The sequence below is a fragment of the Vespula vulgaris genome, chromosome 3, assembly GCF_905475345.1.
Source record: "Vespula vulgaris chromosome 3, iyVesVulg1.1, whole genome shotgun sequence".
In the NCBI taxonomy this organism is placed as follows: Eukaryota; Metazoa; Arthropoda; class Insecta; order Hymenoptera; family Vespidae; genus Vespula; species Vespula vulgaris.
Genome location: NC_066588.1, coordinates 3,136,251 through 3,161,047, shown reverse-complemented (window position 1 = coordinate 3,161,047; position 24,797 = coordinate 3,136,251). Strand labels below are relative to the sequence as shown.

Below are 24,797 nucleotides of genomic sequence, written 5' to 3'. Positions count from 1 at the left end.
TAAAATATCTTGTATCATTTCATTATAAATAATTTAAGCAAAGTTTCACATAATAGAATACGAGCATATGTGACAATAAATTTATGTTTTGTTGCGTTACGTTTATGTCTGTTTTTACTTGAGTATGGTTGGTATATCATATATCCAAAAAATATATAATTCAACCTGCAAAAAACATGTGTTAAGCAGCACATTTATAATATATACCATTTTACAATAAAATTGTTACATGAACTGTTTTATTCGAGGGTCATCGATATTGCATTGTTCATCATTCCTCTCTACAAGTGTAAATGTCTTCTTCACCAGGACAAGGATTTGGTATTGGTGTAGTAAGATCCGGTTCCTCTTTAGTCGTAAGTCCAGCAAGATGTCGTTTTATTTGAGCTACTGCTCTCCCTGGATTTAAAGCCTGAAATAGAGCTCGTAAGTAAAATTTTCTAAGAGAAAGAAAAAGAGAGCGCGAAATTTACGTTATTAGATTAATATGTGTATTCGGTTGTTGTATATACCTTCGGACATGTTTTAGTACAATTAAAGATGGTGTGACATCGATAAACCGAGTAAAAATCTCTTAGTTTATTAAGCCTCTCTTTGTATGCAAAATCTCGTGAATCAATCAACCATCTATATGCCTATGATGTTTATAAGTATATGAAAGAAACAAAGAAAAAGGATATTTTTTTTATAGATTAAAAAATTATTAGGTTAAAAATTCATCTTTATTCGTTAAAATTAAATTAAATATATTTTCATTTTAATTAAAAATTCATCATTATTTGATAAGCTAATCTGATACCTGTAAGAGAGCAGCTGGTCCTAAAAATTTATCTCCTAACCACCAATATGGAGGACACGAGTATGAACAGCATCCACAAAGGATACACTCGTATAATGTATTAAGTTTTTCTCTATCTCTTGGACTCTGTAAGATTTGTCTTAAACCAAGAAAGGTGTCTTCTCCGGGACGTTTTAAATAAGGGTCAGCTGTATGAACTTGCTTGAGAAAATGCGTCATGTCGACAACTAGATCTCGAATTACATAGTTATGTGGTAAAGGGTAAATAATAATAGGTTTCGATGAAAGTTGTATTTTCCTAAAAATAGAATAATAACATATTTGAGACATAAAAATTGAGAGACAAAAAACTTTTGATTAGTAATCGTGAATTAATCACATAATCAAAAACATTTTTACTACAATTAATTTGAAGTATTATTAATGTTATTATGATTATTATTATTATTATTATTATTATTATTATTATTATTATTATTATTATTATTATTATTATTATTATTACGTGATGCAAGCCAGATTATTAACACCATTGATATTCATCGAACAACTTCCACAAATTCCTTCACGGCAGGATCTTCGAAAAGTTAGAGTAGGATCGAGATCTGCTTTGATAACTTGTAGAGCGTCCAATATCATGGTACCAGCATCCTTTAAATCCACGCTGTATTGTTGCATATGGGGTTTTATTTTTGGTTTTTCTGGATTCCATCGGTATACGCGAAACGTTTGTATTTTTGATTTCTTGCTAAATTTTTCCTTAACCAAGAGGAACGATAAAATTTAATAATCATTTATTTACACATACGTATATTCTACTTTTCATGTAGTTCTTTTTGTTTTTTTCTACTTTTTTCCTCACAAAAATGTGTGTTATTTTGACAACTTGTTAAACTTTTACTAACTTCAACAGTTTTGCAATCCTTGACGGCTGCCTTTTCTTTACCGAGTTTTCCTTTATCCTTTGATGATAAATATCTTAAATGGAAAGGTATTAAACGAAACCATGAATTATGTTGTACATTAATATAGCCGTTTTTACAAAATTGGCTAGTTAAAACGCCGCCGGTATCGGCAAGGAACATGTCCTTCGATCGATAGAGATCTAAAGACTAGATGACGATTTTACGGTAAAACCCCCAAGACTTTTATATTTATCCTTTCGAACATTCCGGCTTTGGCAAGGATACCTATTCTGCTCTTTCTGTCAGAAACAAAATATCGAAAATGAGTGACGACCAGATGCGTATCTAGCGTAAACAGCGCCTAGGGCAAACGTGGAAATAGCGCTTCGATCTCCCAACTCCCAATTATTTCTCCACCCCCATACATATATATCATCTCAATTCCATCTTTTTTTTTTATTATTTCTTTTGTCAAATACGATTTTGACCGAAGAAATACAAGAAAAAGAAACAACGTCATTATTCATATCGCTGCGCCCTGCGCGAGAACATCTATGTAGGATCGACTTTTCTTTTCCTTTCTTTTCTTTTTTTTTTTTTTTATTACGATTTTACTCTTCTCTTAAATTTATTTTTTATCGAGCTTTCTTAACAACAAAAATTGAATTTTTTTCGATGAACGTTATTTCTTTCAACTTTTTTTTTTTTTTTTCTTTTATAGACCAGGGCACATGTCCTATTTACACAACACTAGATACGCTTTTAGCAACGATCTTCATGATTCTCGAATGAATAACTATCTTCGGAATATTTTACATATTACCGAGAAAGAGAGAGAGAGAGAGAACTTTTTTCTTTTTTCTTCTTTAAATCGTCGAGTTTTTAAACTCTTGCTTTTTAATTATTTTCTTTTCATTCACGTCGTTTGCACACGTGTTGTTAATTATAACAGTATTTATGACTAAGTCTCACATTTTTCTTCACGAGATATTTAAATTTTTACGTTTTTGTGCATAATATTTCTTTATTATGTAAGAAAAGATTTTTCAAAGTATTTAACGTTATAATGTAAATATTTCATGCGATTATGCATTTTTATGAGGAGCATGTGAAAATATATGTTTTTTGATATTTCATATGATTCAGACCACTTTCAAAACTGTTCAAACATTTTTATAACATAAATTTTTATAACATAAAATTATTTTAATTTTATTCAAAAATGGAAGTTATCATTGTTCGCTTACATTTTATGTAAGCTTGTTAATTTAATTTAGAATAATATTGGAGATTCTTTCTTCTTCTTCTTTTTTTTTCTTTCTTTAATAACGATATTAAATAAAATTAATTAACAATATAATTGTTCATTTGAGACAAATTTAAGCAAAAAAGTTTAATTTAACTTAAGAATAATTTATCTTGATTATATATATAGTTTTATACAAGAATCATAGTAGTACATATATTTCTCTAAGAAAAGAAAGTATGGAAAAATATATTTTAATAGACTTAGAGAAAGTATACTTTCATTATCAAAATAAACAAAAACAGAATTATATTTACCAATTAATTTTGCATAGTCATATCTTTCTTTCATTTTTTTTTTCTAAGCTTTTCTAGATTATTGATATGTAAATAATTGTTTGTAATATAAAATACTAAATATTTTCTGCTATTGTATAACATCAGAATCTATGTATTTCATTTTTTCATCAAACGTACTAAAGATACGTCAAATATGTACATATGTATGTATATTCACCTTTAAAAAATAATCTTAATTTAAATATGAAATGATAACGCTTGACGATAAGTCGTTATTGACGTAATATTCAACCTCTCACTTTTTTTTTATAATCCGAAGGTAATCCAAAGGTAATACCGTTACGTAAATAATATACTACTTTAATACATATACATATTTTATATAGATATATACGTAATTTAATATATTGACTCTATACATGAGTCTTTTCAAAGAAGAGTAGAAAAGATCCGATGTGTTTTTTTTTTCTATCAGGGATGTATTGATAACCTTCGATTTGTTTTTCGCGCCATTATTTATATCGTTGAAATATCTCCTTCGAAAATAAATACGTAAGTACGTACGTAAATACATGGGCAATAAGAATTAACTTCTGCGATTATAATTCTCCTAATTTAATAATATTTACGTATATACATCGTAAATGGATCAATGTGATAACACGACAATGATAAGAAAGTCAATTTTTTTTTATAATAGATTGTTTAATCGTTCGATCAATTTTCAGATCAATTATTATTATTATTATTATTATTATTATTATTATTATTATTATTATATATTAATATTTCTATTATTATTATTTATTATTATTTATTATGATTATATTTATTACTATTATTATTATTATTATTATCAATATTGCCTCATTTCCTTGATAGATATTTGTATGATTGATTATTAAATGAATTTTATTAATCTCTCTTCGTTAGGAAGTAAAGAAAATATGAAGCACAAACAATTTTGCAAAAGGTCAAATATGTTATCATTATATGTATGCAAGAGGTTAATAAAAATTAACTCCCGCGAAGAGTGAATGAAATATATCACGCTGGTCTTAAGATCGAAAATAATTGGCTTTTAAAAGGCAGCTATGTGAAACTGTAAAACACAATAAGTATTTCTATTTGTAGGATCTAGAATCCCCACGTGCATGGCGGGAGAACGGTAGATCGAAAATCTTATTGCGTTAGACACCTGTTGTGTTAATTTATAATATATTTAGTGTTCTCATTAGGAAACAAATTTACGCGTTTATTTGTTTTTCATACAAGTTTTATTAATTTAATAAAAAACATATTCATCGCATATTAAATAAGGAATTCCTTTGTATATTCTATATAGAGGCTATTTTTGGGTAATAGATTTAGAACTTCAACTTTTTGACGATAATTTAATTTGTTTTGTGCATGTTCAATCAATAAAAAATACGTTTGTGATTATTTTAGAAATGGCAGGAGAAACTGTCTTAGTCATAGGTAATGGTGGAAGAGAACACGCTATTTCTTGGAAGTTATCTCAATCTCCATATGTAAGGCTAAATCTTAATTTTATATTAATCAGTACATTTCTGTATATGTAAAGTATTTTTTAATATATATGTTTTATTATTGTTTATAGATAAAGGAGATATTTGTTGCTCCTGGTAATAGTGGTATTGCTTCAGTGGATAAAGTTTCTTTAGCGAAGATTAATGTTAAAGATTATAAAGTATGTGATACGCGTATGAATATTTTTTATTATCTGTTTTAAATATTTTCTTGTTATAGTGTATTTGTTTGATAGGAAGTAGCCGAATGGAGTAAAAAAAATAAAATAAGTGTTGTCATTGTTGGCCCAGAAGAATATCTTGCCAAAGGTTTGGCAAATGAATTACAAAATGTAGGGATACATTGTTTTGGGCCACGAAAGGAAGCAGCTAAAATAGAAGCTGATAAAGATTGGGCTAAACGATTTATGGATCGTTATAATATTCCAACTGCCAAATGGAAAGGATTTACAAAAGCTGAAGATGCAAAAGCATTTGTTAAAAAGTGAGTAGAAATAAAAATAAATATATCTTCTTAATGGAATATTTTAGTATAAATTCAAATTTTTATTTTAGTGCTTCATTTCGAGCTCTTGTGATAAAAGCTTCAGGTTTGGCAGCAGGTAAAGGTGTTATTGTAGCAAAAAATGTAGAGGAAGCATGTCAAGCAATTGATGAAATGTTAACTGATAAAAAGTTTGGTTCTGCTGGTGAAAATATTGTTGTAGAGGAACTTTTAGAGGGTGAAGAAGTATCAGTACTTGCATTCACAGATGGTACAATATATAAAATAAATAAATGTTTTAAGATGTTCAAATATTCATCATATTAATCTTTACTATTATTTAGGAAAAACAATAATTCCTATGATACCATCGCAAGATCACAAAAGGATATTTGATGGAGATACTGGTCCAAATACTGGTGGAATGGGTGCTTATTGTCCATGTCCTTTACTGAGTAAAAAAGATTATGAAATAGTTAAATTAAATATTCTTCAGCAATCTATTAATGGACTCAGAAAAGAAAATATACCATTTGTTGGTAAATAATTGTAATAACATATTTAAACAAAAAATATATATATAAGATGATTTAATTAAATTTTTTATTGTTTATTGTAGGTGTCTTATATGCTGGTTTAATGATAACTAATGAGGGTCCTAAAGTCTTAGAATTTAATTGCAGATTTGGTGATCCTGAAACACAAGTGATATTGCCATTATTAAAGTCAGATCTGTTTACAATTATAAAGGTGAATTTTGTATTTTGTTACACAAGATTAATTATTGTTGAGAATGATACAAAATATTTATATAACATTATCTTATTCAGGCTTGCTGTAATGGTACCTTAGATCAAATTCAAATTGAATGGCATGAAGGTGTATTTGCTGCTGGTGTTATTTTAGCATCTCGTGGATATCCAGCTTCTTCTTCCAAAGGTCAAATAATATCAGGAGTTGACAATGTAATATCTAAAAAAGATTATTTTATTTTCCATAGTGGCACTGATCTATCTTCTCAAGGACAATTATTAACAAACGGTGAGATACTTTATAAATAGATAAGAATTTTGATACTGAACTAAAATATTTTTTTCTATTATATCTCTAGGTGGAAGAGTTCTTATTGTTGTTAATATTGCACGTTCACTGGCATTAGCAGCAGCTAGAGCTACTCAAGCTGCTCAGAAAATATCATTTGATGGGAAACAGTTTAGAATGGATATAGCACATAAGGGTATTGCCAGGTGTGTATTATATTTTTTATACAATTATAAAAAGATTTCTTTCAATAAAAATCATTACAGATCAATTCTTCGTCATGGCGATTTAACATATAAAAATAGTGGTGTTGATATTGAGGCTGGTGATTCTTTGGTATCTGTCATCAAACCTGCAACATGTTCTACCATGCGTTCTGGTACATTGGGATCTATTGGTGGCTTTGGTGGTATATTTGATGTCAAAGCTGCAGGTTATAAAGATCCTCTCTTAGTTTCTGGTACTGATGGAGTTGGTACAAAATTAAAAGTGGGTACATATTGTAGAATACAGATTGTACAATATAATGGACATATCAATTACTACTGAACATTAAATTATCTTTTTAGGTTGCATTTGAATGCCATAAACATGATACAGTAGGAATAGATTTAGTGGCAATGTGTGTCAATGATATACTTGCACATGGAGCAGAACCATTATTTTTCCTTGATTATTTTGCTTGTGGTAAACTTGATGTTAATATAGCTGCCACTGTTATAAATGGTGTTTCAGAAGGATGCAGAAGAGCTGGATGTTCTTTGGTGAATATTTATTATATATTATAAAATAAATAATTATATAGTATAATTAATTTATACAGGCCTTACTTATAAACCAATATAATGTAATTGAATTTTGCAGAAAAAAATTGTATGTATTGTATTTCTAGATTGGCGGAGAAACTGCAGAAATGCCAGATATGTATTCAAATGGAGAGTATGATCTGGCAGGATTTGCAGTAGGAGCAGTTGAAAAAAATAATTTATTACCATGCATTGATAGGATTATAGAAAAAGATATTGTAATTGGTCTTCCATCAAGTGGTGTACATAGTAATGGTTTCAGTTTGGTGCGAAAGGTTCTTGAAATAGGAAATATAAAATACACAGACGTTGCTCCATTTTCTGAAACAGGAAAAACTATTGGTATTTATTTAATAAGATTTGAAATTTGTTTCATAAATTCATAAATATATCTACATATCATGTTATACTTATTGATTACAGGGGAGGAACTTTTAGAACCAACTAAAATTTATGTTAAGGGTGTCATTCCTGCTTTGAAATTAAATTTAGTAAAGGGTTTTGCTCATATTACTGGTGGAGGTTTAATAGAAAATATACCAAGGATTTTGCCTAAAGATGTTCAAGTAACTTTAGATGCATCTAAATGGAAAATTTTACCTATCTTTGGATGGCTTGCTGCAGTTGGTAAGAAGTCAAAGATATTACATTAAGAAAAACTTAAATAAGTTTATTTAAAAGCACCAGGTTTTTTTTCTCGTATCTTGTAGGTAATATTAGCCAACAAGAAATGTTAAGAACTTTCAATTGTGGCATTGGAGCTGTTTTAATCTGTTCAGAGAAAGATAAAGATAAAGTATTACAGATGTTAAAAGAAGAGAGTCCAATAGTAATAGGAGCAGTAAATTCTCGTTATAGTGAGTCGATTATATGAATTTAAATACCAAGCTATTTTCTACAGTACTTATGTATAATATATTTCAATGTCATAGATGATCAATTAAACGTTGAAGTCCAAAATTTCGATAGATCGATCGAAACAGAGATGAGAAAATATGTGCCACATATTGTATCCAAATTAGCAGCCCCACTTAAAAGAGTGGGTGTTCTAATTTCTGGTAGTGGAACTAATCTTCAGTCATTAATCAATGCTACACGAGATCCAACGCAACACATTGGTGCAGAAATAGTTTTAGTAATATCCAATAAACCGGATGTCGAAGGATTAAAAAGAGCTGAAAGAGCAGGCATCAAAACAGTTGTAAATAGAAATTGAAATTATAAGTATTCGTATTATTCGTATACTTCGATTTTTATATATATGCTGTACATAGTACTTCTATAAAATCATTTAATTATTTTTAAATTTAGATTATTCGACATAATCAATATGTAAATCGAGAAGCTTTTGATTCAGCAATGACTGTGGAACTTGATGCAGCAGGAGTAGAGATTGTATGTCTCGCAGGTTTTATGAGAATTTTGTCTGCACAATTTGTAAATAGATGGAAAGGTGCTTTGATCAATGTGCATCCTTCTTTATTACCTTCTTTCAAAGGAGCACAAGCACATAAAGATGTTTTAGCAGCTGGCGTTCGCGTTACAGGATGTACTGTTCATTTTGTTGCGGTAACAATTGTTAATATATTCATTAATAATATAATTTAATATTTAAATAATTTTACTATATTATTTATATACAATATTTATATATTATATTTATATACAATAGATATCATATAGTTATAATACTAAGAAAATATATATTTTATATATAATATATATTATATATAATATAATCACTCTACATTATTTATCATAGATTGATATTGATTCTGGAGCTATTATAGAACAAGAGACGGTACCTGTTTTACCAAATGATACTGAAAACATACTTCAGGAACGTGTGAAAAAAGTGGAACATAAGGCCTTTCCCCGTGCATTAAAACATTTAGCCACGGGACGTATACAATTAAAGGATGATGGTAAAATCCAGTGGAACTATTGAATCATATGTATAGATCTTATATTTTTATGAATAAATATAAAATTTAGATAGTTTTTATATTTACAAGATAAGAAATTATTTTTTTTAGATTTCTTTTTCATAGGTTTTATACAAACTATACAAGTATATATACACTTTGTTCATTTTTCTAGTCACTAGCTTTATATATCTTAGATGTTTGGTAAACATTAACATTTCTTATATAGTCTATTGAATATTTAATCTTCAAGTGATCTTTTTTCTGAAGATTGTTTGAAATAAGTTGAAAATGTCAAGATTGTTATTGTTGTTATAACTATTGTTTATATCTTTTTTTGCCGATTTCTGTTTTATCGATCGAACTGGTTCTTTGGACAACACTTGTTCCGCAAGAGTTTCTAAATTAACGTGAAGCATTTGTTTTTGAAGTATAGGTACCAGTAAATTATATTTATCAATCTTGTTGTTTAATTTTTTAATGGAAGGTTTTAAATTTTCAATAGTATTTGTCCAGCTTTTTTTTTCTTCTAAATTCAATGGAATTAAACCTAATTCATTGCGCGCTTCTGTTAATAATTTTTGTAATTCTTTCGTTTCTTCTCTGATTTCCTTCGAAAGCTGTATCCATTCAGGAGTGAATCCGTTTTCTATCAATACCTATGATATTATAATTAGTTTTATTCTTGTTATATTATAATATTATGTATAATATTACTTATAAAGTTATACATCATGTTTAAGAAAGATATTTGAATACCTGATTTAATTTGTGCGTAGTGAAATCAACATATGGGTTTTGTCTGTTGATATTTTTTAAAGGTTTACCGATGCCTGGAAGATCACTAAATTCACCTTTATTCATTGCCTCTTGAATCAAATCTTCTACCAATCGATCCATACCATAGCGTGTCTTAATGTCTTGAGCCCGTTTTTTATCCATTCCGATTAACGTATTACGTTCTTCTGCCTGTAATTTCTTTAATCTATGTTCCATAACATTTTCAACAGCCTTTTGTGCTCTTTCAATAGTATGTAACTTTTGTCGTTTACTAGGTGTTCCTATACCAACATCATAGTTTAGATAATGACGATGTTGTGGTGCTGTATGCTTGAAACAAAAATATAAACATATATATATACAGATGCAGATCTATTATACACATTTAAAGATATAGAAGTAAAATATAATATAAATAAATATATATATATAAATAATAGTATTTATAAATGAAAACCTTAATGTCAAACTCTTCAACATCTGGTAGTAACTGAGAATTATTTTCTTTCAAATCATTACGTAGCTTTCGTATTTCTCTATAGGCACTTTCGACCTAAACAGAATATTATTAAATAATATTACAATATTTGTTTTCATTGATAAAATAAATTGACAACATATTTGAAATATTCTTACTTCTGCAAATCTAACTGCATCAGCTTCTTTTGTTCCACTGTCTGGATGGAATTGTTTGGCTAGATGTATAAAGGCAAGCCTAAGCGTTTCATCTTCGCAATCTTCATTTACTCCAAGTGTTTGATACAATTGCTAAAGAAATATCTCTATTATGTAGATTGTAAACTTATAAAGTAAATAGACTTCATAAGTGTAATGAAGTTTCACCTTCGTAGATTTTGTAGAGATACGATGTTTCAATCGTTTTAAAAAAAGCATGTCTGTGAAAGACACACGAGTAAATTGCTTACTTCCATTCACGCATGTACAGTTGAAAGTTAGCATATTTTTAAATTAATCAGTAGGAATCATAAACAGAAACTAATTGATAAAAGTATCAATAGACATAATCGTTGATTTATGAGTTATTATATAATCGTTATTTAAGATTATAACCTATACATGTAATTCTTAGTATTTGCATTAGTCCATTTATTACCAGTTGTGATTATATTCTCTCACTCTTTCAGTAATGAAAGAGTAAAAAAATATTTATTAAAGACGCTACTCGATTGGAGTTAGATATCTAAATGTTGGTTTTAATTTCTTATTGGTCGAAGTGAATTTATTCAAGCCCCTGATTGGTGTTCGTTACGCACGTGTTCTGAAAGAACAGGGACGCTATACACATTTGAAATATTTGAATTAAGCGGCGCCATTTTGTATCAACGGTTTGTGTGTAACAATGGTGTTATGTAGGATATTACAACATATAATATGGTATTTTACAATATTTACAATTTCAAACGTATATTTTCCATGTAAAATATCATATAGTTTGTAAAGTATAATATTTACTTTTCTGAGAACTTCTATAGTTGGTGTAATATTATCACTGAGATATTAACGCGCGGTTTCAATTAAATTTGAAAAGTTCTTAGTTCTGTTTATTTGAAATAGTTTGTAATTCGTGATATATGTGATTAATTGAAATACTTTTTAATGAATATATGATTATAACAAGAACAGTGCGAATTATAAAATGAAATGTTTATGAGAGCAATATTATTTACAATCAATGTTGTCGGTTAACCTCAAACAATCAATGTGTACATTATATTTTTCAAAATATTGACTATGCTATAAAAAGTACTTAGAATGGCTAATAAAGTACAGAATAGACGTAATGTTCCTGATGAGATGGAAGTGGACTTTGTAAATAATGAACTTAATAACGATGAAGAAGGAGGTATAAGAATAGATGATGATATCTACATTCCACCATTACCAAAAAAGATTAATGATTTAAATATAAATGGGCCTAGGCTCATGATTACAAAAATAGTTAATGAAAACTTTAAAAGTTACTCTGGCAAGCAAATTATTGGACCTTTTCATAAGGTAAATATCGTTATCATCGCTAATTAATCTTTATTTAGAATCTATATGCTATGTGTTTTTTTTTATCATATACCTTTTAGTGTTTTTCTGCAATTGTGGGACCAAATGGAAGTGGTAAAAGTAATGTAATCGATTCAATGCTTTTTGTGTTTGGTTATAAAGCAAGTAAGATACGTTCGAAAAAGATCTCAGTTTTGATACACAATTCGAATCAACATAGTAACTGCAAAAGTTGCACCGTTTCGATATATTTTCAAAGTATAATAGATAAGGTAAATTAAAAGTAAAAAATTTTCATTGTTTTACTATGTACAAGATTTTATTTATATAAAAAATATATGAAAAAAGAAAAAAAGAAGTGTTTATATTGTAGGATGGTGATGATTATGACATTGTACCAAATAGTGAATTTGTAATATCTAGAACAGCATTTAAGGATAGTACATCGTATTATGAATTAAACAATAAGAAAGTACAGTTTAAGGAGATATCTAAACTTTTGAGATCTCATGGTGTTGATTTAGATCACAATCGATTTCTGATATTACAGGTATGAATGGTAAAAATATAATTCATATTTCAAAATTTTAAGATCTAACAAAATTTTTTAATAGGGTGAAGTAGAACAGATAGCAATGATGAAACCAAAAACTGCCAATGACAATGAAACTGGTATGTTGGAATTTCTGGAAGATATCATTGGTACTGTACGTTTCAAGGAACCTTTAGAAAAATTGTTTGAGAAGATTGAATTATTATCAGAATGTAGAGTAGAAAAAATGAATCGTCTTCGAATTGTTGAAAAGGAAAAAGCAGCTTTACAAGAACCTTTGCAGGATGCAGTTAATTATTTGAGAATGGAGAATGGTGTAACAAAATTACAATATCAATTGTATCATTGTAAACGGTACGTTATAGTATTATTTTACCTTTAATTCATTATTACCTTCTCTTTAAAGGTTCTATGATACATTATTTTATTTCGTTTAATTCACACCAATAATTTCAAGTTTCTCGTAAATCAGTGCTAGGATAGTACAGGAAATTACTTTACAAGAAGAAAAAACGAACGAAATAAATGAAGATGTTAAAAATCTTGTGAATGAAATGCAAATTGTTCATCAAGAAAAGGAAGAAAAACAAAAGATATTCAATGAAAAGAATAAAAAGTGGAATACATTACAGTCTAATAAAAATAATATTGATGCACAATTCGAACAAATAAGAAAGAAGGATGAATATTTATATGCTGAGATGGTTGAGACAAACAAAAGAAGAAAAGAGAATCTTACATTGGTGAAAACTGTAAGTTTAATCATAAAATTGAAAATTTTTATCAAATTGAATATCGAATGTTTTTATAAAATTTTCATATTTGTTTAATGATTTTAGGAAAAAAATAAATTAGAAGAATTGCAAGAAGTACCTAAAAAAAATTCACATACAATCGAGGAATATGAAGAATATGTAAAGAAGCATGTAAAATCTAGAGAAAAGGAGGAAGCTGCATTGGCTACTTTAATGAGTGGTTTACGTGAAAAAACGGAACCATTACTTAACGAACGATCTCAATTAGAAAAAAACTTAATATCTCTTAGGAAAGATGTCGACGAAGCTAAGAGTACATTTGATATTGAAGATTCTAAATTACAATTATACACATCTATTGAACAGACAGAGAGAGAAAAATTGAATAATATAAAAGAAACTTTGAAAACTACTGTCGATACGATTAAACAAAGAACTGAACAACTTGATTCCTTAAATAAAAAGATCCCTGCTACTCAAAAAAGCTTGAACCAAGCAAAAACTGAGTTTCAAGAAGTAAAGGATCGTGAGATTCAAATGACGTCGAAACTAAAAAATCTGAGAATTTCTTATGAAGAAAAAAGATCTGCCATGCAAGCAAGTAATTCAAGAAATAAAATTTTGAATTCACTTATGAAAGAAAAAAGGGAAGGAAGGATTCCTGGTATTTATGGTAGATTGGTATGTTTTGTACATATGCTATTTATTTATGAATAATAACATTTAGAAAATATCATTTGTAATTATTTTATTATTTTACTATTTTTCATTTCTATTAAAGCTACTCAATACGTCATGATTTTGTCATTAGGGTGATCTTGGTGCAATAGATGCTAAATATGATGTAGCAATTTCAACTGCTTGTGGTCCATTGGATAACATAGTAGTGGATACAGTTAGTACTGCTCAAGCGTGCATTACTTTTCTTCGTCAAAATGATATAGGACGTGCAACATTTATACCTTTAGAAAAACAACAACGTTATCTGTCGAAGTGCAAAGAAAAGATAAAGACACCAGAAAACGTTCCCAGACTTTTTGATTTAATACGCGTTGAGGATGAAAACGTATTACCAGCATTTTATTATGGCTTACAAGATACTTTAGCAGCAGACAATTTAGATCAAGCGACGCGAATTGCATACGGACAAAGACGTTACAGAGTGGTTACCTTAAAAGGAGAACTAATTGAAATATCAGGTACTATGAGTGGTGGTGGACGTACTGTATTTAGAGGTCGTATGGGTCAAAAAGTGATTAGAAATGAACCTTCTGTTGCTGACATTGATAAATTACAAGAAAATCTTGATCAAGTATATGAAGAATGTAACAATTTAAGAGCTAAACAGCAAACTTTGGACAATCAAATACATACTCTTTCAAATTCCTTAAAGGATATGACAGTTGATAGAAATAAATTTAATATCGAGGTACAAACTTTAAAGGAACAGAAATCGTTATTAGAAGTACAGCTTAAGAATCAGGAAGAAAAAGTTGCGGAATCTGTATGCGATCCCAAAGAGGTAGAAAAGTTGAAGAGAATTGTAGATGCTGCCAAAAAGAAATTAGATATGGTTCAAGAAAAATCCACCATCGTTGAAAATAAGGTTTCTGATATCAATATGAAGATTGAGAAAATATCTGGTGGGCGTGTAAGGGAACAACAACAAAAAATATCAAACTTGAATAAACAGATAGACAAGACAAAAGCTGAAATTTATAAATTACAAGTGGCTATTACAACAGCCGAACGAAATTATAAAAAGGTGGAAAAACGTATAGAAACTCTTGAAAATGATATACACACTGCGGAAGAAAAAATACGTGAAATGCAAAATCAGAAAAATGATTTAGAGGAAAAGGGAAAAGTTTTGTTGGAAAAATTAAACGAACTTAATACGGCATTGCTAGAACGCGACGAAGCTACGGCGTCTATAAAGGAAGAATTGGAAGCATTAAAAACTCGTGAAAATAACATGAGAGCCACGAAAATAGATCTGGATCAAAAGTTTAATGAACAAAAGAAAACTTTAGCGGCGATTAAGCAACAACTGCCAGATTATACTAAGAAAATAAATTCCTTAAAACTTCATACAATTCCAGGAGAACAACCTGGTGTCTTAAAAGAATTATCAGAGGAAGAAATAAGTGAATTGGACGAGAAGGTTGTAGCGGAAAAATTAGCTAAAACTATGCAACATTTACCAAAAGAAACTCCTAATATGCAAATTATTGCTGATTACGAAGAAAAAGATAAAGTTTATTTACAACGAGTTACGGATCTCGAATTAATAACTACTGAAAGAAATAATTTAAGAGATATTTATGAAAATGCACGCCGTCAAAGGATGAATGAATTTCTTGCTGGTTTCACATTAATAACCAGTAAGCTGAAAGAAATGTATCAAATGATTACTTTAGGAGGAGACGCTGAACTTGAATTAGTCGATTCATTGGATCCATTTAGCGAAGGGATAGTTTTCAGTGTGAGACCGCCAAAGAAATCTTGGAAAAATATTAGTAATCTTAGTGGCGGTGAAAAAACTCTGAGTTCTTTGGCTTTGGTGTTTGCATTACACCATTATAAACCAACCCCCTTATATTTTATGGATGAAATAGATGCAGCTCTGGATTTCAAAAATGTTTCCATCGTTGGTCACTACATTAAAGAGAGAACAAAGAATGCTCAATTTATAATAATATCCCTTCGATCGAATATGTTCGAACTTGCAGATTATCTCGTAGGAATATATAAAACATATAATTGCACAAAAAGTGTGACAGTCAATTTGGCCAAATATTATATCAATCATGGAATTTTACCTCCAACACAAATAACTGCTTCTAGAAATCCTTATACCCAAACACAGATATCTACACAACTTACGTCGAAAAATAATGCGCAAGACGCGCCAATAAACGCAGATAAAGTTGCGCATTCAAATGGAACGGATTTAAATACCTCCTTTGGGTAAGATAAAAAATGATTTTATTGTATTGAGTGTGTGCGTGTGTGTTTCTTTTATGACTCATTCACACATTTAACTGTCGGTTTCAGATTACCAAATTTGAGCTTATGTGAGAGTCCAAAGAAATCTGATAATTCCAAGGAAAACGTCGATAATGAAGGGAAAAATGGAAATAAAGAACCTGCAAGGAAGAAAAGAAAGATATAAAAGTGTTTAGTAATGTTATCATTAAGACGAAGGTATGTGTCAATAAGGACATACCTTATGTAAAGAAAAATACATCGTGTGCAATGCGAAGAAATAATTATTTGAACAGAATGCATTGTTTTGCCAACTACGATTTAATGTCTCATAACGTTTTCTCAATTTCGTTAATGTTATTTCTTATCGATATATATATTTATTATCAATGTCATTAGACAGAAATCATGGAAACGATTTTTTGTTCAAACTGATACATTTCAAATTTACATTTATAAATATGCGCTGGATTATTTCATTTCATTAATAATTTCATATATACATACATTATATCGTTTGATTTATCCAAAAAACCATGGTATCTTTACAAAATTGGCCTAACATTGCAAGGATTATATTTATTACTGTAACGTAATGATTATTTTTGTTCGTACCCTTTGTGTATTTGTAAAATAGTCGACGAGAATACAGTGCTCTTTTACAATTGTATAAAAATAAGAGATATGAATTTAACACTGGTGAAAGTTTCTCACCTATGATAATATAATTGCTTTAATGAAAATATAAAAATATGCTTATAGGTATCAATGCCGATTTATGCTTTTTTAAAAAAAGGCGATATTGAATTAAGATGAATAATCACAAAATGAAGAAAAAATATTGTATTGTAATGTACAAATTGGCTTAGTTTTAATAATTGCCGTATAAAATGATATATATATATATATCAAAATGAGCAATATTCTTATATACTTATAAATCTAAATACACATACTTATAATTCGTATTAATATTTGTGTACTTTCATACATCCTCTTTGATACCAATTAAAAACGTTATGAGTAGCAATATAATAGGATATTATGAGAAGAAAGAAATGATGTAATCGCGCATTCAATAATCATTTCTACAATCAATAAACTTTACAGAAGATTAGACACTTCTTTGTGAAGAATACGCGATAAGATATACTTGAAAAAAATTTATTTCTTCTACTTGAGGAAATAAACGTAAAAACAAGTTAACAATAAAAACAAAATCTGTACATCTCTATAATAGTAATGCATCATAAATCAAATGATTAGAAAATCTTTGTATTGGTGAAAAAAGAAAAACATTATATTGTAAGTATCTTTTTGCATTTGGTATCAAAAAATTGATATAAACAAGTCAGTCAACTAGAATGTATAATAATAGAATAAAAATTTACTATGACAGAAGAAGAGTTATGTACATTTCATTATGAAGTATTAGTTTTTCACACACAAGATCGAATATAGTCACATTATTTTTTAATACATATCGTTTAAATGCACTGCCTTTTAATAACAAATAGTTAACAAAATATTATCAAAATTATATGTCGTAGAATTATTTTTTTATTGATATTTTTCCATATCATTTTTCTGTTCAATATATATATATATATGTGTATCTGAGAACATGTAAATATATAAATAAGTCGTCGTTCACTCGCCTTTATTCGCATTCTACAAGTTTGTATATAGAAATCGTTACGGTTAATCTAGAAGAGAGAATTAAAGGAAAAATAGAGGAGGGGCGTGGTGTCTTGTAAATCGGTGGGGAACTCGATATAAGTATATATGTCTGTTTGAACGATTAACATTTTTACTACGGTGTATTCTCGCAGAAGCGAAAATGACAGCTAGCAAAGAGGAAGGTAGTAGCGACGATGCAACGAAGAAGGTGTCGCCAGGTAGATTTATTCATCGTTGTCATTGTCAGTGTTATCATCATCACCATTATTATTTATAATTGTCTACAATGGTAGATTGTCTAATCACATGTGTATCGAAAATGATTTATTAGAACCATCCTCCCACCGGTACGTTTCGTTAAGTGTGAAATTCAAATTCCGCAGGTAGTTAGTTATTCTATTGGAACGAGTATTGTGATTCATTGAGAAAACGTTTTGAAGCGTATCGTCAGCGAATTAGTAAACTTAACATTTTATAGTTACGCTATGATACATCGCTTTTTATAAATTATTTTACAAAAAAAATTATTTTTTATATTATATTATCATCTCAATAATTCTTTTGCAAATTATTTTATATTATTTTACTTTTCTACACCGTTTTTTGACTTGTTGAAGAAGTTTTTACACAATGGGTTTGTATATTACTCTAATATATAATTTCGCATAGGATCTATTTCATTTAAATAGATGTTTTCTGTTTGGAGTCAAGAAATATTTTTAATTCATTAAAAAAGTAATTGTGCTCGTTATCGAAAATATCGATTAAGTCGCATAACAATATCTTAACAAATAATTTTTTGGAGATTGAGATAATATTTTAATTGAAAGGCAAGATAACAACAAGAAGATTTTTAACTTTTACAAGTGCCCTATTGCGTTCTTATTTCTAGATGCGTATATCAAATTTCCTCTCTCTTTTTTATCTTATTTCAATCATAACAGTATTTAATTGTAGATAAGTTATATTGAAATATTTTTTGAATACTTAAAAAAAAATATTATATTTACCTTATTCGTTTATCTTTTTGATAAATTCTTATCTTAATCTCAAGATGGTATTAAATATATACGTATGTAAAATTAAATTATATTATGAATAAATGCGTAAATATATCAAATGTCAACAATTAGAAAAAAACATGATATGCGTCTACAATTTAAATGTTAAAATGATCATGACATAATAAATCTTTTTCATTTTTTAATTGATCGAAAACAAGATCAAGATGAACATTACTTTCATTTATTGAACATATATGTGTTTGTGTTCTACACACACACATATATATATATATCATACATACATATATACTCTACATATGCGTATATGTATGTTTCAGGTAAACTGGGGATCAGACATTTGCAAGTCCTTCTACTTTTCTTCGCCATGGTCATTGGATATTTTCTTAGAGTGGGAATGTCAGTGGCTGTTGTGGCAATGTCAAACTCTACTACGGCAAATCCAGAGATCGAAGTAAGTCTCTTTTATACAATGTTTATAACGTTAATATCAAAAACCAGCTATAAACTGTAATATTAACATATTCGACAAGATTAAACGGAAGTGTTACTTTCTTCAAACAAATTCTATTAATATGTAATTATCGAAGTATAAAATAAATTATTTAAAAGATTTTATAAATTAATATATATATTATTATTATTAAATATATCTTTTTATCATATTTAATATAAATAAAAATATATTATTAAAAATGTGTAATATTATTACTAAATGTGAAATAATTAGATTATATATATTTACGTAATATATATGATAAATATTTGTAATTCTTAAATAATAATAATTCCTTAACAATTATGCGACATCTAAATAATTTGATTGACCTTCTTTATTATTTATTAGGATTATGGATGGACTTCGTCGCAAAGGTCATCGATCCTTAGCTCGTTTTTCTGGGGTTATACGATAATGCAGATGCCATCGGGCTATATCATTACCATTTGGAGTACTCAAAAGCTTCTCTGTTTGGGGATGTTCATTTGCGGTTTATTTAGTTTACTGATGCAGGTTGCTGCTCATTATGGCGGCATCATAGCTGTATACGTTTGCAGGGTAGGCATGGGTCTCTGTCAAGGTTGCCTCTTACCTTCCATACACACCCTTCTCTCCAAATGGGTGCCGCCCTCAGAGAGGGCAAGACTTGGTGAGAACCGTTTGATACGTGAAATAGAACGAACGAAAGTACTGAAAAAAAGACGCGAAAAAATCAACAAAAAAGATAAAAAAAGAAAAAGAAAAAGATCGTGAAGGACAGACAATACATGTTCCTTATTCCTCTCTACCTATTGTTCTATTATTAGTTTCATTCTTTCTCTATCTCTATCTCTCTTCCTCTCTCTTTCTCTCTCTCTCTCTCTCTCTCTCTCTCTCTCTTTTCTATTTCTTTATGCAACTATATCGTTTTTCTTTCTTTTTTTTTAAGGTACCTTCACATACGCAGGAGCACAGTTTGGTACCGTTATCGCTCTTCCACTTAGTGGTCTGCTCGCAGGATCATCAATAGGATGGCCTAGCATTTTTTATATTTCTGGTGCTTTTTCTATCTGCTGGAGTATAATATTTCTCTTCCTCGGTTCTGATACACCGACTACTCACTCAACTATTTCCTTTGAAGAAAAGATGTATATTGCGAGCAACCTTGAAACTTCTCATCCTGATAACGAAGAGGTGAATAAATTATAATATAAAACAACAGTTTTTAACAGTTCGTAAATAACGCTAATGGTACGAAAGTAATGAATAAAAACTGGCCTTATCGAGGAACGATAAAATATTAAGCATTGGATTTTACAGGACACATTTATTAAACGTAAAACAGTGCGATAATAAATGGGTTTTATATCGCAAATAAAAATTAAGATTCCGCAAACTGATTGTAAATTTTACTTACATACTTTAATTTAGTGAATATTAGCTGTTCTATTTCCAATGATCAGAGTACAAAGATAATTTCTTTTTACAGAGATCGACAGACTCGGGGACTATTCATATTCTAAATGGAAATATTTCGATTTGGTTTGGTTATGCAATCACACGATAAGAAAAATGATCCATATAGAGTATTAAAAAATGAGCAATGTGCGCGACGATTCTTCAAGAGCCTTCTTCTGGAATAATTATAATTTGATCGCGATCGAACGATTTAACAAAACGGTATTTGATCGATTTTTTTACACGCTAGATTTATTCTCCTGATAATTGTTATCATTCAAAATTCCACAACGTACCGGTTATTATCTCATTGAGATTAACCATTTTTTTCTTCTCTTTTCTTTTTTTTCATTCTTTATTTTTCTTTTTTTCTTTCTTTCTTTTTTCTTCTCAACAAAGCGAATCATAATTTACTTCGTGTATCCAGCCGTTTGAAATTATATTTTGTTCGATCCTATTCGTTATTTTTAGCTTCTTTCTTACAATACTAATGTACTTTTAACGATAATGCAATACTTTGTCTTTTTTAATTAAATTTCCCGTATGTTCGGTATGTTTTGCGCGTCGGCTCAAGGCCAACAGAAAATGTGAAATGTTATAACTAACGTGTTATTAGTAAGAACCCAAGTAGAAGAACACTCGAGGAGATGATAATGCGTCATTGGAAATTTGTCGATTTTATTATATTTTTTTCCCATTGGGAACTTTGGAAACGAGGATAGAATTCCGATCAAAGTTTTTTTTTCTTTTCTTTATTTTTTCTTTCTTTTTTTTAATCATTATTGTCATTCTCATAGTATTGCGGTAGAGTATGTTTTATCAACTAGCAGTGTATTATGATTTATTACGTAAGGAAATCGCATCTTACTTCTTAACTAGTTTCACAAAGCGATTAGATAGCTATGCATATATATACATATTTATTTATTTATTATTATATACATAAAGCGAACGGACGTATCGATCTCGCGTATATCATTATGCGAGGATTACTTTTGCAGTTGATTTAACAGATAATTTAATAGGAATGAGAGATTGTCTCACGCGTGTGTGTGTGTGTAATATATATATATATATATACATATATATATTATACGCGTTTATGTAGTTATTACTATTTGAATTTGTCCTTTACTTTACTCGTTAAAAGAAAAGATTGTAAAAACTGAAATTGTAATTGCACACGGTAAAGAGCATACCATTGTAATTATGAATGCGTCAACTCCATTTTTCGCGTGATACGATACGTGATACGTTATATAATCAAAAAAGAGGTTTCTTTTATTTTTTGTTTTTTTTTATTTTTTCAACGATTATGAATTTTCGAAGAAATTTTTTGTCATTGGAAATCACATTAATGTAATATTTATTTCTTGTTATTTTTTTTATTAAAGCTCGAACTTATTGTACTGTTTCAGAAATTACGAACACCATGGAAACAGATTTTTACATCGACACCAATGTGGGCATTGATAATTGCTCATTGCGGTCAAAGTTGGGGATATTGGACTCTTCTCACGGAAATGCCAACTTATTTGAACTCAGTTTTGGGTTTTGATATCGAAAAGGTAATTAATTGATCGTTCGAATATATCATTAAAATACTTTTCTCATATTAATATATCATTCTTATTAATCATAATAATTTACAGAATGGAAGTATCTCAGCATTGCCCTATTTGGTGATGTGGATGTTAAGTTTCCCTGTAAGCTGGCTTTCGGATTACGCTCTTAAAAAAAATGTTTCTAGGTCGGTGACGAGGAAGTTATCTAACACTATCGCTTATTGGGGCCCTGCCGCAGCTCTGGTTGTTTTAGGTTTTGTTCCGATCAATAATCCACTGTGGACTATTGTAATTCTTGTTATAGCGGTTGGACTTAACGCTGGATCGCTTTGTGGATATCAAATAAATCATATCGATCTTAGTCCGAATCATGCCGGTACTATGATGTCTATCACTAATTGTTTGGCCTCTGTCATCGCGATAATTGCACCTATAATCTGTGGGGAAATCGTTTACGACTTGGTAAGTATAATTTTTATCATATATGATAATAGAAATCTTTCCTGTATTTTATATCTTGCATATTATTTATCTTTCTATTATTACACAAAGATATGTAAAAGAGTTTGTTATCTTATAAACAATGTATATATGTGTATATACATATATATATATATTTTTTTTTTATTACAGAGTAGTACATCTCTATGGTCAATAATATTTTATATTTCGGCTAGCGTTTATTTCGTGAGTAATTTGATATTTCTCATTTGGGGTAAAGCCGAAATACAATGGTGGAACGATCTTAAAAGCGGTAAAGAGAATAATGTGTTACTCAAACCGATTTAGTGTGCAATATTGATTCTGACAAGAATAATGGTTGTAATTATATCTTTTTATGCGAATTAGCATTCTATATAATAATTGCCGATGCATGTAGCATTCATATGCATTCAACACAGACTGCATCAATGCTCATTATTCATTCGCATAATTCTTCTTTTCATGTTAATTTTTGATGTACCATTTGTCTTGTTATTTTTATGTTGTATTTATATCGTGTACCAAAGTTCGATCATTATTTATTGTATCATAGTTATGTAGATAAATGAAAAAATATATATATTATATATTATGTATATATATATGTATTATATTGTTAATGCGATAAGTTGTTGAACGAATACTTTTATTATTGATTATGTTGGTTCTTATTTTGTCTTCTTACGTGTCGAGACATTTAACACTCATAGATAATAGTTACTGAAATAACGAATTGATTTCCTAACTTATCGACGATACATAGTCCAAATTTTTAATTCATTTCTGTCGATAATAGCACTGCTATCATATATCTCCTGTCGACAATATTGCATATAAGAAGGGGTTAACCTTTTTGTCTTAACGGGCTTGTGAAATAATGTACATTTAATCTTCCTATATTAAAAATGTTTTATAAATAGGAATAATAAAGAGATTAAAATTTTTGAATGCTCGTAACATATGTTAAATATAAAACAATTTCAATTTAATATTATTATAAAGTTAAATATTGAACTTCGAGTCGTTGATTATATTTAATATCAACAAAAACGAACGTTTGATTGATTTTAATATTTATTGATTCAGTTTTCTTCTGCAATCCGACGATTAAATATCGAAATTTACTCTTTCCATACGACTGAACTACAGTAATTTATTTTTTGACAATTTAATAATTATTTAAATGACGTAAATGCACGCCAAGTATAAACAAAAATTTATACGATAATAGATTTGTTCATACATTACATAATCCGAATTTTACATAAACCCGAACATTATATAACAAGGAAAAAATATGAATCAATTTCGATTTAATATCTCCATACGCATAATTTTTAACCTCGGAGTCGTTACTATTCTGTAAAGTTAATAAAAACGAAATTTCGATTGACTTCGACGTATATCAAAGCAATTTTCTCTTACATTTCGATGAGTAAATATTGAAGCTCTCTCTCTCTCTCTCTCTCTCTCTCTCTCTCTCTCTCTCTCTCTTTCTCTCTCTCTCCTTAAACGCGAAAAATTAAAAATTAATATTTTCAATAATTTTATATTTATTTAAATAATAGGTGAAATTCAAAAAACTAATATTTAAGAAATACATTTTTTTTTAATATTATAAAACATGAAACACGTGTTGAATATAAAATAATTTTTGTTTAATATTTAGATCGATTAAATTTTGAACCGACGATCTTTGACTAAATATGACGAAAATAAAATCAAATATTTGATTAACTTTGACAGTTACTGGATCACTCTTGCTTTGTACACCGACGGATGAATATAGAAATTCTAGGTATACCGAATATACCCTTGGAACTGCAATTTTAGCGTTTGAGACTTGAATTCTCATAAAGTGACGATTACCCCGTTACTTTGGTTTTTTAATAATAGTAGTAGTATAAAAAGTAGAGTCACCGTTAATCCGTGGGTCCTCAGATGCAGCAACCTCCACGCGGTAG

The 24,797-nt window shown here is 28.9% G+C and overlaps 5 protein-coding genes across 11 annotated transcripts; 3 read left to right on the top strand and 2 right to left on the bottom strand.

Moving 5' to 3' along the window:
* Window positions 1-15: 15 nt before the first annotated feature.
* On the bottom strand, window positions 16-2,243 carry LOC127062308 (succinate dehydrogenase [ubiquinone] iron-sulfur subunit-like). 3 transcript variants are annotated; one of them, XM_050990274.1, is made up of 6 exons: window positions 1,705-2,238; window positions 1,305-1,558; window positions 800-1,097; window positions 513-635; window positions 230-412; window positions 16-165 (listed from the first exon to the last, which is right to left on the bottom strand). In XM_050990274.1, the coding sequence occupies exons 1-5, from the start codon at window positions 1,882-1,884 to the stop codon at window positions 272-274; spliced, it is 996 nt and encodes a 331-aa protein (XP_050846231.1). In that variant the 5' UTR covers window positions 1,885-2,238; the 3' UTR covers window positions 16-165; window positions 230-271. The 3 variants fall into 3 exon arrangements, with proteins under 3 accessions (XP_050846231.1, XP_050846233.1, XP_050846232.1); XM_050990276.1 differs by having other exon boundaries at window positions 42-165; window positions 236-412; window positions 1,705-2,243; XM_050990275.1 differs by having other exon boundaries at window positions 160-412; window positions 1,705-2,242.
* Window positions 2,244-3,727: 1,484 nt separating this feature from the next.
* Window positions 3,728-9,135, top strand: LOC127062300 (trifunctional purine biosynthetic protein adenosine-3). 3 transcript variants are annotated; one of them, XM_050990258.1, is made up of 17 exons: window positions 3,728-3,801; window positions 4,699-4,781; window positions 4,871-4,960; window positions 5,036-5,283; window positions 5,355-5,554; window positions 5,628-5,822; window positions 5,903-6,033; window positions 6,114-6,324; window positions 6,395-6,530; window positions 6,591-6,813; window positions 6,894-7,088; window positions 7,217-7,472; window positions 7,554-7,757; window positions 7,841-7,987; window positions 8,063-8,331; window positions 8,442-8,699; window positions 8,893-9,135. In XM_050990258.1, the coding sequence occupies exons 2-17, from the start codon at window positions 4,701-4,703 to the stop codon at window positions 9,076-9,078; spliced, it is 3,030 nt and encodes a 1,009-aa protein (XP_050846215.1). In that variant the 5' UTR covers window positions 3,728-3,801; window positions 4,699-4,700; the 3' UTR covers window positions 9,079-9,135. The 3 variants fall into 3 exon arrangements, with proteins under 3 accessions (XP_050846215.1, XP_050846213.1, XP_050846212.1); XM_050990256.1 differs by lacking the exon at window positions 3,728-3,801 and adding an exon at window positions 4,204-4,417; XM_050990255.1 differs by lacking the exon at window positions 3,728-3,801 and adding an exon at window positions 4,204-4,607.
* LOC127062306 (dnaJ homolog subfamily C member 28) lies at window positions 9,080-10,998 on the bottom strand. The gene is made up of 5 exons (XM_050990269.1): window positions 10,679-10,998; window positions 10,472-10,603; window positions 10,293-10,388; window positions 9,815-10,165; window positions 9,080-9,714 (listed from the first exon to the last, which is right to left on the bottom strand). The coding sequence occupies exons 1-5, from the start codon at window positions 10,793-10,795 to the stop codon at window positions 9,304-9,306; spliced, it is 1,107 nt and encodes a 368-aa protein (XP_050846226.1). The 5' UTR covers window positions 10,796-10,998; the 3' UTR covers window positions 9,080-9,303.
* Window positions 10,999-11,109: 111 nt separating this feature from the next.
* Window positions 11,110-17,115, top strand: LOC127062298 (structural maintenance of chromosomes protein 4). Its single transcript, XM_050990253.1, has 9 exons — window positions 11,110-11,851; window positions 11,932-12,123; window positions 12,225-12,401; window positions 12,466-12,758; window positions 12,877-13,156; window positions 13,244-13,840; window positions 13,971-16,129; window positions 16,217-16,366; window positions 16,910-17,115. Exons 1-8 carry the CDS (start codon window positions 11,609-11,611, stop codon window positions 16,332-16,334), a joined length of 4,059 nt encoding a protein of 1,352 aa, XP_050846210.1. The 5' UTR covers window positions 11,110-11,608; the 3' UTR covers window positions 16,335-16,366; window positions 16,910-17,115.
* A 770-nt stretch (window positions 17,116-17,885) lies between these two features.
* Window positions 17,886-24,795, top strand: LOC127062303 (putative inorganic phosphate cotransporter). 3 transcript variants are annotated; one of them, XM_050990264.1, is made up of 7 exons: window positions 17,886-18,045; window positions 19,170-19,303; window positions 19,697-19,997; window positions 20,277-20,521; window positions 22,204-22,353; window positions 22,438-22,812; window positions 24,503-24,795. In XM_050990264.1, the coding sequence occupies exons 1-7, from the start codon at window positions 17,988-17,990 to the stop codon at window positions 24,509-24,511; spliced, it is 1,272 nt and encodes a 423-aa protein (XP_050846221.1). In that variant the 5' UTR covers window positions 17,886-17,987; the 3' UTR covers window positions 24,512-24,795. The 3 variants fall into 3 exon arrangements, with proteins under 3 accessions (XP_050846221.1, XP_050846218.1, XP_050846220.1); XM_050990261.1 differs by lacking the exon at window positions 24,503-24,795 and adding an exon at window positions 22,984-23,781 and having other exon boundaries at window positions 17,889-18,045; XM_050990263.1 differs by lacking the exons at window positions 17,886-18,045; window positions 24,503-24,795 and adding exons at window positions 18,071-18,461; window positions 22,984-23,781.
* The last annotated feature ends 2 nt before the right edge of the window (window positions 24,796-24,797 follow it).